Raw genomic sequence first — 15,142 nt, forward strand, 5'->3', positions numbered from 1 at the left:
GGCCCCGGAGGCGCCGCGGCCTGCTGAGGGCGAGGGCGGGAGCGGCGGGCGCTGCGGCGCGGCCGCTGCCGGCTCCGCGCGGGCCCTTCTCCTCCGCGGGCGCGGAGCTCCCCGCAGCAGCACCCGCCGTTCAGCCGTGAAGAGCTTTTCCCGCCGCTTTCGCCAAGCAAAACCGGGACTTGAGTGACATTAGGCTTGGGAGCGAGGCACGGGAGCGTTTTTCCTAATAAAACTAAATGCTGGCTGTCTAGCGAGACCCTCGCTGACGATACCACGGGCATGTTCTGCCTCAAGCACTGACCGACTTTTCCTGTAGCCTGGCCAGAGACCTGCGCTGAGCCGCCGCTTTACGTGGTTTAATTGCTTTGTGGAAGCTTAAATAGTCTCAAATACAGCTGATGGGGTGTGTTTTATTTCCCTTTAAAACACGCTGAAAATGTGACTTCATTATTTTCCTTTTTTAAGGATGGAGAGGGCAGAGCGTTCTCTATAAACTTTGTAAACAAATGAGAATCTTCTCAGCTCTTCAGTCAGAGAAAAGTTATGGTCAAGATAGTATGTTTTCAAGGCTTTTTTTTTCCTTTTAATTTATTTATTTTTTCTTTAAAGCCTTGATTAATTTCAGTAAACGAACTATCCTTGCTTTCCTGTAAGGAATAGCCCTTCCTGAGTGTCCCCTGTGCTTGTCAGCCAGGTCACTACCGAGTTTGGAAAGCTTAAAACTACTTAGCGTAGGGTTTTGGTGTCTCTTCCTGCCTCTGGTAGCACTGAGAAATATTGCAACAATTTTATAAAGCTACTGGTCAAAAAGTGTTTAGAAGTATGGTTCTTGTAAACTTAGCTAATTTGTAGCAAAGTGCCAAAACCCGCTCAGTCTGAGTAATTGACTTGAATCAAAATTTATTTTTCAGTGGAATAAAGAGTAACAGAAGTTCTGGGAATGTTGTAGTCATGACAGGTAAAAAAATAAATAAATAAATATTTACTTGGAGCAGCTGTCCATCCAGCCTTTTATTCTTTGATACTGCAATGCCAGTAAGGTTGACAGTTGCTGTACTTTTGTTTTATTCTCCAGGAGTTTGATTTTGGGATGTTCCTTATTGATTTTGTAGATATAATGGGAATGTTGCCCAAGGTGCTTTCTTGTACCTGCTAGTTTTTACCGGTCTGAAAAAGGGCAATATTAGACATAATTGTTACGTGTGTTGAAAAACATGATTTATTAGAAAGGCATCTAGACCAAGATCTCTGCTCTTCAAGTTTCTTTGCTCACATTTTCTATGATTTATCTTGGGCCAGTGACTCTATAAGGCAACTTATGTATCCAATATATAGAAGTAATTTTTTGTATGCTGTTAAACTGTTTTTCTTTGTCCTTCCACCTGTTTCTCTTTTTTTCCACTTTATTTTTCTTAATGGTGAAAGAAAAATTCAAGCTGCCCTCATTAAGAAGCAAATAGGCCAGAAGAAAATCAATCAAATAATTTAAAATACTTTTAAAATGAGTATTTTTATGTCTGTACTGACATTTCTGAAAACTGTCTTTATTAGTTAGCCTAGTGTGGTTTGTGAAATGCACTTAAGAACTGTGTTATAACAAGTAGCCRCCAATACATTTTTATATAGGTTTTAAAGAAATAATCTGCAAAAGGTTAATGCTGTTTTAGTACCATGACTGAAAACTGAACAGTTGGAAGTCAGACTGGAGGGTTGTTTCTTTCACAACGTTACTCTGATCATGCTAAACATGTACAGTCTTTTCCTTCTCTGTTTATTTCTGCAGCCTTGCCAAATAATAAACTTTGATCATCTCGGCTACAAATCTAGGACTTTTGTTATTCACTCCGATGCTAAACTTTGGCTCTTTGTTTAACCTTTTTGGTCTTAATAGCTGGAGAAATAATATGAATTTCTAATGTAAGGCTGACTCAGTGTTGCAGGGGAAACCTTATTTTCTCACTTTCTTCCCAGTAACGTGATTGTGGTTCAGCTGGTCTGTAGAGATTTCTTTGATCAACGCTATATTTATTTTTCACCCTCTTCTTATATTGCAGGTTGAAAATGTGAAATTATTAGATCGCTATACAAATAGGAAGGCAGCAAATGGAACATTATACCTGACAGCTACTCATCTTATCTATGTAGATGCTTCTGCTGAAGTCAGAAAAGAAACATGGGTATGTTGTGGTACCTGGAGTCTGTTTAAATACAAGTGTAAAAATTGGTTATATCTCATATCCAAAATGAACAGTTTTGAGAATTCCAAAATTGTTGTAGTCTTTTGTAGCGTTTTGATATCAAGTGTTTTACAGAAATGGCTGTTTTAGAAGGAAATGAACACAACCATAAAGTCACTTGATAGAGGACATGTAGTGAGTAAGTGTTAGTTTTGGGAACAGAAAAGACTTGTCTGCTTTCCTACCTCAAACTCAATATACTGAGCCACCATTCCTGAGTTTACAGCTTTTAGAAGTGTAAAAAGCTGAAATTAGCCCTTGTTTCTAATTATAAAATAAAAGGGGAATGACAACATCTATTTCCTATGGGGGTGGAGGGAAGCTGAAGTGAAGAGAGTGACTCCTCTTAGAACCTGGAATACCCAGTTGCACATCAGCCTTTAAAAGTAATATATATACATCTGCATTTTTTCATGGTCCTTCTCTTAGTTGCCTCGCCTCTGGGTGTGCAGGCTGGATGTTTATTATGTTTACTTGATAAATGTCACAAACTTATTTTCTGCTGCTAGTATCGAATTAGATACAGTAAGCATAAGTGGCTGATAGTACTGCAGAATATTCCTATCTGGTTGTAATGCTCGTGGCCTTATCGGTGGCTTCCCTAAAATTTAGTTTATTTCCTGTTTTTCAGATTCTGCATCACCATATCGCAACTGTGGAAAAACTGCCTCTGACCACAGCTGGGTGCCCGCTCCTTATTCACTGCAAGAACTTCCACGTGGCGCACTTCGTTATCGGGCAGGAGCGTGACTGCCACGAAGTGTATACCTCACTGCTTAAGCTTTCACAACCAGGTATTCGGGAGGGAGTCTGTTGGGCACGTTTTTGAAATGCGGTAAGCTGGGAGGCTTCTTGGAGCAACAGAGAGAGCTTTGCTTGTCACGTATTGACTTTGCTGGGAGGATTTCAAATCATAATGCATTTCCACCGCTGCGGCGGTGGCTTGTGTGGTTCAGCGCAGTAAATGCGGTGCTGCTCTGTGGCACCAGGCCACTGGCTTCCAAACAAAACACAAACGTTTCCTGGTGGTGGAAGTGAGGTGGTCTCCCATAAGTAACTTCGGCAGACCTGTGCGAAGATGGCTCGTCCAGCTAAGGCCATGTTTCTTAACAGCACGGGTGCTGAATGTCATTCCGCACCTGGCTGGTTTTGGCTGCTTCTGTGACTTAGCTGCTGGCCGCGTGTAGTTCTGCCTTTTCCAGTTGAGCCGGATGTTCGCAAAATCGTGGAATCCCACAAATAAAGCTTTAGACCTTGCCGTACTTCATTGTTTCTCAAGAGCATGCTTATGCTCCTACTTCACGTCTGTCCTCTTTCGGTTGTGAAACCCTGTGCTTCACCCGGCGTGCCCTGACTTGGAACCAGTCTTAAGAGAGTATGCAAACATCCTCAACAGTCTTTGGTCTTTTCTGGCCTCAGCTTTTAGTCTGTTGTGATTGAATCTTCAGGCGTTTTGTTGTTCTTGCAGAACAAGAGTTCCACTGGATTTCTTATGGTCTATGGCTGCTTCTATTTTTTGGGATGCTCCTTTAGTGAGCTAGTATTTGGAGTCCTGCATGACTGTGAGGATGCCATTTGCAACTGCATTTTGTAATTTTATCGGTAGTCTTGTAGGAAGGGAATTGATAGCACCAGTCTGTTTCATATTGGCCATCGTAGGATTTGAATCAAAGTCTTTTAGCAGAAGTATTTCCACTGAGTGTGTCTTTGAACTGTTGATTGAAATTGGGAATTGTATCTGTTTCCTGGTTTTCCCTTATGTCCTGAGCTGGCAAGTTTTCATAGTTCTGAAGTCCCGATTTTAACACTGCATCTGGCAAGTTTCTGGTGTTATGTTTAAAAGCTGTCACTGTTCCTTCAGTTTGGAAAATTAGAGACTTATAAAGCATGTTGGAGTGTGGGAGCTGTCATTGCGGGCGATTACATTAGCTTCTTTTGTAGTTATTTACGTTGTAGGCTGTGACTCTTCATTTTGTTCTATTTATGGGTTTTAACAGTTCTATTGTGTTGGTTTAAAACTTCCGTATGTCTGCTTCCTTCGTGGTTTTTTTGGCAGAGCGTATCATTTTCTGATTTGCACGCGTATGATTGACGGTTACGGGTTACCTGCCTGGTAACCTGGCTACTTTATCAGACGCTGGCAGGTTTCAGCGCGTCTCCGGAGAGCTGGCTGCCTTGGGAATCTGCTGAATGAGTTATTGGTTGGATTTGCATTTTATGAAGAGAGGGAAGGAAATTGGGAAGGTAGAGATGGAAGGGGGGAAGAAATGATCATTTGTCAGACACAGCCTGAAGCTTTTGGGCTGACAGTCATATTCAGGACATCTATCAAGCTTTTCAGGTGGCTCAGAACACGCTGTTGAAAGATGAACTTACAGGTGTGCAAGAGCTGCTTTATGAACGCTTCATAGCAAAAGTATCTTTTACTGCATGTTTTCATTTATGGATTAATTCTTAGGCTATCAGTCTTGTCTAGCATGTGTATTGTAAAGAACTCAGTAGGGAATAATTTGTTCAGGAAAATTACTATTTTAAAGTTTTAATTCTAATGCAATGCTGTAGTATCTCTCCTCATCTGTGTGAGCTGAGCATTGGAAATTCCGGAGGACTTAAATAAGAATTGTTGGCATTCAGTCTGACCCAGAATGAAAACCTGTAAATATGAGGAACACTGGATTAAGGCCCAAATTTAGAACCTTCGTGTAATTCATTTCATCTATATGTGTCTCATTTAGCTAAAGATGAATAGGAATGGTTTTGAGTAATCCTTGAAAAATTTTAAATATTCCCACTCTTCCCTGTATTACTCAAATAACTTCTTAAGGACTGAGAATCAGTCTACGTAGTTTGTGGAGGTTAGTAAAGTACAAAAGGTGATAAAAGAAAACTTAAACTTCAGGCATCTATCTTTAAGGCAAAAGCCTAAGTAAAATAGCTATAATTAAAATATAGCCAGTTATGCACTACAGTGGCGTAGCACTACACTTGGCTTTGATAGTAAAACATTTCTAAGTCTCCCATTCATTTTTGCCTGAATAATTTTCTTTTTTTCAGTCCTTGTATCAGTTGTGATACACCTGTAGTACGCTGGCTTGCACAGGGCGCGTATCCAAAGAAACAACCTTTAGGAAGAAGTGTTGACTTCTTTGTATTTCTTTGTATCTCTCTCTCTAACTCATCAATTTTTTTCTTTCTTGTTCCCAGTGAAGCCTGAAGATCTTTATGCTTTCTCTTATAATCCTAAAATGTCTAAAGATAACCGAGAGATTGGATGGAAACTGATTGATTTAAAAGTAGATTACCAGCGTATGGGAATTCCAAATGACTACTGGGAAATAACGGATGCTAATAAAGACTATGAGGTAATTCTTGCCCAAAGTAGCCATTTGGTGCAGTATCTACTCTTCAATATTAATGACATACAGAAATCCTTCTGCTGCTGCATAAGTGATGCCTCTAGGGAGGAATGAGCTCAGCTGGTTTTAATCGAAGCAGCATCGTCTTGATGTGAAGTTGCAGATAATGATGCTATGGAAGAACAGAGCTGCAGAGTCACCTTGATTTGCTTGATCCCTCTGGCAAAGAACCAGATCCTTATTTTTCTAGAGAAATGTCAAGCCGTCGGATACAAGAAACTGAAGTACCTTTAGCTTCTTCAGGTCTTTCCAAGCCCTGTCCCACCAAGATGGTGACGGATGTGTAGAAGAGACATAAAGGACAGCGATTTTGCTTGGTGGGGAACAAGACAGGTGGAAAGGGACAGGGCAAGGGGAGAAAAAAAGCCCAATAACCAGATTTGTCTTTCCACCTGTTTCTTACCCCCCCCCCCCTTCTTTCTTTTGGCTTTGTTAGATCTTAGGCTAAATAAGGGCTCTCAGTCGTTTCAGTCCTCACTAGCTGTTGCTGTTATTTCCTTCTCTCTCCCCTTTAAGACAGGTTAGATCTCAACAACATTAAAATGAGAACATTTTTCAGCACATTTGTTCAGACTCTGCTTTATATTATTTCCCCTTCCGTGCACAAACAGACGTTTCTGCATAAAAGACAAAGCTGACAACTCTGAGAAAAGTGGCAGCGTATTAAGACTTGAATCCCCCCCATATCCCCCCCCCCCCCGGTGTTCTCTACTGTTATGCTTTGGGTTGAAGAAACGTGGGCTGTCAGAGCTGACTGGTAATTTTAAATGACTGCATCTTTGGATGCCTGAATTGAGATAACACGAGAGGTGCTTTTTTCCCATTAGCTGATTTGGGCATCTGAATGTGGGCATCTAAAAATCATTAATCACTTTGAAGCTTTACTTGCTAGCGTAGTCTGTAACTCTCAGTTGCCAGTGCTTTGTAATTTCCTCAGGGTTTCTAGCTTGGTTTAAAATTGTTGAGCCTCAAGTAAAGCCAGACTTGAAAATAGCTTTTCTCTGAAATATGTGCTGAAAAGACTGTGCTTGTCTGAGAAACGAGGATAATTCTGAGGATGCTGCCTGACTGCTGGAAGCTCGTTTCAAGTTGAATAAGATTTAGCAGGAACTTTTTTTAATATACTTGTTCTTAATTTCTCTTTTTGTGGCAAATCAGGAACTCATAAAAATTATTGGATTTAAAGGACTTCCTGTTAAGATGTATTGTGTACTATGCTGTCCAGTTTTTCAGGTTCAGTTGCAAAATCAACATTTCCATCATCACATTGCCTTACTATTTTGCACCCATTCCTGTGCTTTTTTCTAAATACTTATTAATTGCTTGAAACCTTTTAAAAAATACAGATTACTCTTGACATGCCATGGCAAACAATTTATTGCTATTGTTAAATACCAGATAATAAGCAAAAAATGATTTTTTACATGAATATGCAAATGGTAAGTAGTAATATCTGGATTTCTTCTTTCTTCTCGCTTAGGTTTGCAACACGTACCCTCCGGAAATAGTGGTGCCTAGAGCTGCTAATAAGGCAACAGTGATTGGAAGTTCAAGATTCAGAAGCAGAGGGCGGATTCCGGTGCTTTCCTACTTATATAAAGAAAACAATGTTAGTTGTTCATGGTCTGCTGTCTTTGGGAGGGGATAAGGGTTCCCCTTCTTGTCCAGTCCCACTTAAGTGAAGAGAAAGAATGTGATAATGGTTAGAGCATATCGACTTCACATTTGAGAGCTGTATTTCTTTTTCCAGCTCTATTGCTGGATCGTTCTAACTGTCAGAATAAGCTCGTTAACGCTAAATACTGGAACGCCCAGAGCTGGCTGCCTGCAAAATTTCTTTTCTAAGTTTTAAGTAGTAATAAGTCAATTGATGGGGAATTGATTTGTTTTTTCCAAGCCCTTATGTGAACAGATCATATGTTGAAAGATGTTTATACAGAGGCAGGTTTAGTTATCAGACATTGTACATCTCTTGCTGTGCTTCCCCCCGCCCTTCCTCAAAGAAGTCTTTTAAAGATGTGTGAAAAAGCACAAGCTTTCTAAACTTCCTGCTTGAATTTTTTTTGATCAGCTTTCAGAAATGCCTTGTTGACTTTCTTTTATTTTATTTATTTATTTTTAATTTACTGATTAGCTGTACTGAATAATCTTTAACAAGATGCATGTTAACTTGGCTAAACGCTCCTAATATTGAAGAGGAACCACCGTGAAACAAATCCCCATTAATTCAAAATAAGTAAAGGTTTCAGTTTTGTTTCTTTTTTTCCACTGAATGCAGATTTTTAACTTTGCTGTCTCAGCAGTGTTTTAGATGCGGATGTTAGCAAAATGCTGTTGCAGTCAAATTGCTGATGCCAGAGGAAGCGTGCCTTGACCTGGGCAACTGTAAGGAGTTGTGCTGGAAACTATCAAAACTTTCCTAAAACGTGCTCCACGCTGTTCTGCGCCTGGAACAGTAACAACTGATCGTCAAAGGCACGAAAAAGGATGGTCAGGGCGATAGAAACCAAGTGAGAACTGCTGATATTTGGGACAGCGATCATCGGCAGAGTGTAGTGGGTTTGAGAACGTAGCGAGAAAGTTGGGAACAAGGCTCCTTAGCCTCACTAGTTTCTTAAGAATTCCAAAATTCTAGCTTTGAGAAATATTTCCATCCATTTAGGTAGCAGCTTTTCAGTGAAACAGAGCGTAGGACACTTACAGACATCAAATTATAGCATTCTTGAGGGCAACGCAACAGAGGCAGCCTGAGAGCGGAAGCACGTGGGTGGTTGTGTCTTGCAGGCTGCCATATGCCGTTGTAGCCAGCCTCTTTCTGGATTCAGCGCGCGCTGCCTGGAGGACGAACAGATGTTGCAGGCAATCAGAGAAGCCAACCCGGGCAGTCCGTTCATGTATGTTGTAGACACAAGGCCAAAGGTATCTTTTCATGGGGTTTGGGGCTACATTTAAAGCTTGCATCCGAATTAGTAATGCTGTTTCCGGTGAATTATTTCATACCTCTGCTAATGCTTTCTCGTGCTACATTAGGTTAGTGTGCGTCACTCCTTAACGATGAGTGTTCAATACCAGGCTCCTGGTCTTAATGTGACTAATGCTCGTGCGTAGTAAACTGTAATGTTAAGCGTCATTAAGAATGCTTGGGCTCCTGGAGTATTTGGGGACAAGACTGGGGTTAAGAATAACCTAAAATGACTGGCAGCCTTGGGGCTGGCTGAGCCGGTGAACCGTGTTCCAGGAGAGAGCTGAGTTCTTGAGGTATCGAGTTGGAGAGAGGTCTTAGGAAGCGGCTCCACGAGACCGAAGGGCTGTTCTCAGTGGAGCTGGGGAGAAGYGGGCCGGTATGGAATCGGCTAACAATTGAGGGAGACAATTCCTCAATTTTTTGCCGTGGTCAAAAAGACGTTAATGTGTTCATAATGTGCAGCTTGGGATTTAATACGTTTCAGCTCTTCCTCGCTGGTCGATAGTCGCTCTTCAGGGCTAAACGTGGTCGCTGAGGTGTTTAATGCAGTAGGTTAGTGAAGAAGCTTGCCAAATGAAATCTGTAACGATTGTCCTTTTGAGGAACGGACAGTTTAGAAAGTGCTTCAAGCAATTACCTCCGAAGTATATTGATTGAGAGCATAGGTGTAAGCAAGCTGGAACGCAGGGATTTGCATAGTCCACAATTATTTAAATACCAAGATTTAAAAATACCGTGATCATTTTATAAATTGGCTTTCTGAGAACCTGCTTCCCTGTTCAGTTATTGGAATTATTTTATATAAGCTACAAGTTTAGTTAAAATTTGGCAGGGATAAAAAAGGAAAAAAGTTTCTCTTGGGAAAACATAAGGAACATCTCATCTGTTGTTCCAAGATATATATATATATTTTTTATAATACAGCATTCTCTAAAGATAGCCTGTCCTCTGTGTGTTCTGTAATTAAATGCATGTTTATAGCAATCACTGCATGTTCTTTTGGTACGATGTACAAGTTTTGGTAAGCTGTACGTCTTGTATTTGAATTTCCTTCCTTCTCTCCTTTCTATAGAGGCAAATAATTCCTCTTCCCAAATCTGTCTGCCTAGGGGTTGAGGTACTCTTTCCTTGCAGACACTATAGATTTCCTTGGTAACGCTTGAGCTGTTTTGGATAATTCTGTTAGAGCAACTGGCTGCTTTCCAACCTTTTCTGCCATCCCAGTTGGATGCTGTATACTTGCTGCTCAACTTTAATGTTTCTTTGTTCCCCTCAGGTGGCTTTATTTCATCTGTGCATGTATGTGTGTGAAAAGCTTTGGGATTCTCTTGCTATTTCTATGCCACCGCGTATGTATGTTACTTATAAAAATGGCTTTCCTAGTTTTACCTTCATATGCTTTTGTCTGAATCTTATATAGCTTCACAATTAAGATGGTCCATTTTGRCAACGGTTTTCTGCAATTGGACAAGGTTTTGATGCTGCCTGTCCTAAGAAGTGCTCTCCAAGCTCTTAAGGGGTTTCTGCATATGGCTAATTGACTGGAGACATTGGCATAATTTTAATAAAACTGCTGACATAATGTGTGGGAGAGAGGGGGAAAAAGTACATCCGAGTAGCAACTTTGTTCAGTATACGTTCTGGGAGATTTTTTAGAAAAAGAAGTCCTTGCGAAACAGATTCACTTATTTCTGTGTTGTTTATTGTCATTTTTCTCTCTTTCCATTTTACCCTGCTCCCCTTCCCTCGAATGTGATAGTTAAACGCCATCGCCAACCGAGCTGCTGGGAAGGGCTATGAGAATGAAGATAACTATGATAACATTCGCTTTAAATTTATCGGCATAGAAAACATCCATGTGATGCGGAACAGCTTGCAGAAACTCCTGGAAGGTAGGTATGGTGCCTCCATGTGCTGCTTCGGTGCCTGGCCGCCTTTCGACAGAACGCTTTGCTGAATATATAAATCCTGGGTGCGCAGCTCCATGAGGGCTTGGTGTGGTGATGGACACTTGTTAGCAAAGTCAATATGTTACTGAAGTGCCTGAAAGTATTAATGTTGTTTAACTACTTTCCTGCCAGAGATTTTGTATATTAGTGTGCTCAGTGTTATGATGGTTTAAAGATAGAAGTTAACATTTACTACATTCATTAATTGCACTAGTTATATGAAATGTGAAATTCTTACATGTGCTAAATTAAAGCAAAAAGGTTAGAGAAACTGCATTTTATCATTAAGATAGTCTCTTGGTTAATTTGTGGGCTATTTTTTTCATTTATTTCTGATCTCCTTAGCTGAACTTGTTTTGTTTTTAATATGTGAATGCCCAGATATTTAAGTTAATCTGTGAGATTGTGATTGTAGGGGAAAATGAGAAGGAGGGCAGAAGAAATGCTTTTCTGAGCCATCGGAGACCGAGAGATGAATCAGGCCCATATTTACACTGATGTAATTTTGGAGAAATTCTGTTAAAGGTGATAGGGTGGCTTGGGTCAAACCAGGACACTCTGCTAGCTTATTTCCATCAGTATTAACATCCTTATGGTGACACAGACTGGAGAAGAGGGCAGGGTAGATGCTGTAAATCTTTCTCTTTGGTCCCTGTGCTTAGGTTTCTAAAAGGGAATGCAAATGCTGTCATTCAGAATATGAGTTTAATATCTTAATAAACCAGCACGATGGTCATCTTGCTTCAAAATAGTTGAATACCTGATGCTAGAGGTTGGCTGGGCTGGTAGCACCGTAGGATCTGCAGTGACCTTGGAGAAAAATGAGGCCATTTGCAGGACCATGAGATTGGTGTGAGCACAAGTGCAAGTCCTTAATCGCCTGTTGCTGGTTGATTTATTTTGTGGTGGAGGAAGAGGCGGAATAAATACTTCTTACTCCCATATTTGTCATCTTGGTTACCAGGCCTCCACAGCGATAAAATCCCTCTCTTTGCTGCTTAGGGACTATTGAACTGTATTACTATTTCTTATGGTGGTTTTCAGTATAACATATCTAACCTTGAAGACAGCTCAGATGCTATTTTTCTCTGTAAATTAGAACTCTCCTTGCTTCAAATCTTTTTAATAGTGATTGCATGTTAGTGACTGTTAAACGTGTGTCTGATGGTGATTTGATAGTGAAGTGACAAATAAAAACACTGAACAACCGGGGTTTTGTTGGGAAAAGCTCACTTGATACAATAACAATGTATGAGTTTTTAGAAAGGGAAAGAAGATATTTTTTTTCAGATCCTCAAGTTCTCTTGCAGCTTAAAAAGTTCTGGATCGTGTATATAGATGTGCAACCGATAGTTTGTCTGTCCTTTAGACAGGATATTGCTGCTGACATTTAAGAAGTCTGAGAGTATTAGCTTTTATGATCTACCAAGTTTTATTGCTGCAAAGAGGTAACGGGGAGGTGGGAAAAAGGAATAAATGTTGTTTATGGAATCTTGGCTAATTATTTCGTTTGTCTTCTCAGTGTGTGAAACAAAGTCTCCCTCAATGAGCGACTTCCTCACTGGGCTGGAAAACTCAGGTTGGTTACGGCACATTAAAGCTGTGATGGATGCAGGTGTCTTTCTCGCCAAGGTAAAACTGTACCACAACCTGCAGTGAATTAAAAAAAATATATATATATATATACACACTTGTCTGTTAGTGACTGCTCCAAGGCTGTGAAGTCAACTCCAGAAAGAAGGTGGGAAAACCTTGCTATTTAGATTGGCCTCAGGTCTAAAATAACAGAGCTGCAGTTGGGTTTGAACATGAGAACGTCAAGTGGGTTTCCCAGCTGGAGCTCTCCTGGTTGCTTCCTGCGACTAAATGAATTGCTGCAACAGGTTGAGGCGTTGTCTCATTCACTGTATTATAACGGTTACCTAGCCTTTACTAAAACGAACTTGAAATATATAAAATCACAGAATGTGAATAAATAACCTTTATAAATGCCTCTGCACCCCACAGCATAATTAGTCATTCAGAGAACTCGTATGCTTGCTCGATATTCTCATTAGTTATTGAAGTGTTGTGCTTTAAATGACGGATTGTTTAGACTAGTTTATCGTCTGGTTTTCTGTGATACAGGGCTTGCTAATTTTGATCGTTCGATGCAGTCCTCCTTTCCAGGGCTTCTGGAAGAGTATGACTTGGCTGCAGGTTAGGCAAGAGGAGGAGAAAACTCGATACAGCTCACAGCTCTTCAGTAACAGTAAAGGGAATGTAGGCAACAAGTAGCAAGAGTAGTGACCTTCTGTGAATGTTGTCTCTTCTCTCTTAAAATTTTCCAGTGTAGTAAGCAAGAAGCTATTTTGTGTTTCTCYTCTAGCATCGGTACAAAGGGAAGAAGGTGATCGATATGGGAGGAAGCTGGGATGAGCTCTTCTAATTTTTCTTGAGAAGCTCCCAGTCCCTGAGTGTCCAATTATTATTCTTTACTCATGCACCAAATTTTTCCTTAGAGGAAAGGACTGAGAGTTCTTGGCATTTCAGAAGACCGAGCATTTTGAGATCTGAGGATCTCTGTTTCTTGACAGTCTGTGGTGCTGACAAGGCATGCTACAGCGTTTTATTCTAGTTGGGGTTTCCTATGGGTTGATGGCTATATGCCCAGAAATGATGATTTCCATGGTCCAGATGAGAAGTGACAAATTTTCCCCTTGGGTTTTAGGGCAGGCTGGTAAACGCACATGAAGGGAGAGCATTTAATTACAGTGACCAAGCTAGCAAGCTGCTAAACGGTTCTGTCTGGTCTCTCCTTTGCAGGCTGTAAAAGATGAAAAGGCAAGTGTGTTAGTCCACTGCTCCGACGGATGGGATCGCACAGCTCAGGTCTGCTCCCTGGCTAGCCTCCTTTTAGACCCATTCTATAGGACTTTTAAAGGCTTCATGGTAAGAACATGAATGTTGGAATTGCAAAAATAAGAAGTGCTTTCTGGATTTGGAATGTAAACAAACCCTGATTAAATGTTTAGGCCATTTCCTGGAACAAACAGTAGGTGACCTATATGAAACCAGCTTTGATTCCATAAACAAGCTTGAATTGCTCTGAACAGCAAGGTCACACAACAGCAGTGGTTGATTTACAGTTCCCAAATCTTTATATTCTTGAATGTCTAATGAGAGCCGCTAATGAGACATTTCAGCAAGAGATGAGTGAGCAAAGGATATGATTCTGGCAGCAGTCCACAAAAAAGGGGCAAAAAAGCTTGTCATTTAAGACCCTTATAGCAAATGGTCTCATAGCTGCTAGGAGTTCAAATTGGGTGAGCTCATTCACGTACAAAGGGCAAGCGTAAAACTTGTATACCACGTAAAATCTGTGCATCTCTGAAGACCTGTTTTGAAGCCTTTACGCAAGAATTTGGCCGTTTGCTTCTCATAYAAGCTTTTTTTTATATGAAATCATCACTGCATAAATACAGTGCAATCTATGATGTTTCCATTCATCTCCTTTTGTTAAATATCAGAAAGATTTGTATATGTGTCTAATATATATTTGGAAGTTTCTTAAAAGAGACCATGAAATCAGAACAGTGCAAATGTTCCCTCCCCTGTGTGTATGTGCTTTACCCTGCTGGAATTGTTACTTTGCATTACATGCTGTTTTTTATTATTATTTTTGCTTCTGGATACTGCAGTCCTTTAACAGTTAAAATTATACCAGAACGTGAAACATTAGCCTGAACTTCTGTAGTGCTCTGGACAATTCTGTGTGAACTGCGCAACGTGATTTTGATGAGGGTCAGGAGCTGTAACCTAGACGCTAGAACAGAGACAAGCGGTTGTCSTCTTTGCATACGGTGTATATGCACAGATCCTATGACTACGGTTGTACCTAGATGAATGCAACAGAACCACAAAGAATAGAAAAATCTAAATGAGCAGTATAACTGAATTACCAAAGATATCTTGTGAATTTTTGCCTTCCTTTTGTTCTTTAAGTCTCTGGATGATGATATCAGGAGTTGATCTTTAATGTAAATAACTAATCAATAAATCACTAATATTTCATTGATTTCTGTGAATATATTCATAACGGTAGGGTCAGCAGGTAGCGTTGGTTATGAGCTGTATATTTAGTGTTTAACATCAGAGGCTTCATTCTGCTTTTGCTAAACGATATAATACTTCTTATTTTCTTTCAACCTCTGTCTGCAAACTGAAGGTCCTAATAGAAAAGGAGTGGATTGCGATGGGTCACAAGTTCTCGCACAGGTAAGAGCATTTAATCTTGGGTGCAGTGACTGGGGGAGGCTTGGCAGTGAAGGTAACGGAGTGTTTTCAGGTTCATTCACTCCCATTAAAATTTTAAATGAAAACACAGCAAAGGGGAGACAGGCCTGCAAATCACTTCTCAGCTGTTGTGGACTTTAATTTGGAAACCACTGGTGCTGGTGACCTAAAGCAGTATCTGCTGGGCTTGTTAGTTCACCAGTGCTTTTTTTTTCTGGGTGTTCTTTTTATATTGCTTTGCAACATTGTAGTCTTGAACTGATTATTTAAATTTTGAATCTGTCTTCCTATCTGTAAAAT

The 15,142-nt window shown here is 40.4% G+C and overlaps 1 protein-coding gene across 1 annotated transcript in view; it reads left to right on the forward strand.

Moving 5' to 3' along the window:
* MTMR8 (myotubularin related protein 8) overlaps positions 1 to 15,142 on the forward strand; it is a 41,675-nt gene that overhangs the window by 18,066 nt on the left and 8,467 nt on the right. The window contains exons 3-11 of the mRNA XM_026086245.1: positions 2,055 to 2,177; positions 2,869 to 3,031; positions 5,442 to 5,599; positions 7,134 to 7,262; positions 8,438 to 8,572; positions 10,378 to 10,510; positions 12,090 to 12,199; positions 13,373 to 13,498; positions 14,775 to 14,824. Of these exons, the coding sequence (XP_025942030.1) occupies positions 2,055 to 2,177; positions 2,869 to 3,031; positions 5,442 to 5,599; positions 7,134 to 7,262; positions 8,438 to 8,572; positions 10,378 to 10,510; positions 12,090 to 12,199; positions 13,373 to 13,498; positions 14,775 to 14,824 (1,127 nt within the window). The remainder of the gene's footprint in view (positions 1 to 2,054; positions 2,178 to 2,868; positions 3,032 to 5,441; positions 5,600 to 7,133; positions 7,263 to 8,437; positions 8,573 to 10,377; positions 10,511 to 12,089; positions 12,200 to 13,372; positions 13,499 to 14,774; positions 14,825 to 15,142) is intronic.

This window comes from Apteryx rowi, unplaced genomic scaffold (genome assembly GCF_003343035.1).
Source record: "Apteryx rowi isolate R43461 unplaced genomic scaffold, aptRow1 scaffold_69, whole genome shotgun sequence".
Lineage (NCBI taxonomy): Eukaryota > Metazoa > Chordata > Aves > Apterygiformes > Apterygidae > Apteryx > Apteryx rowi.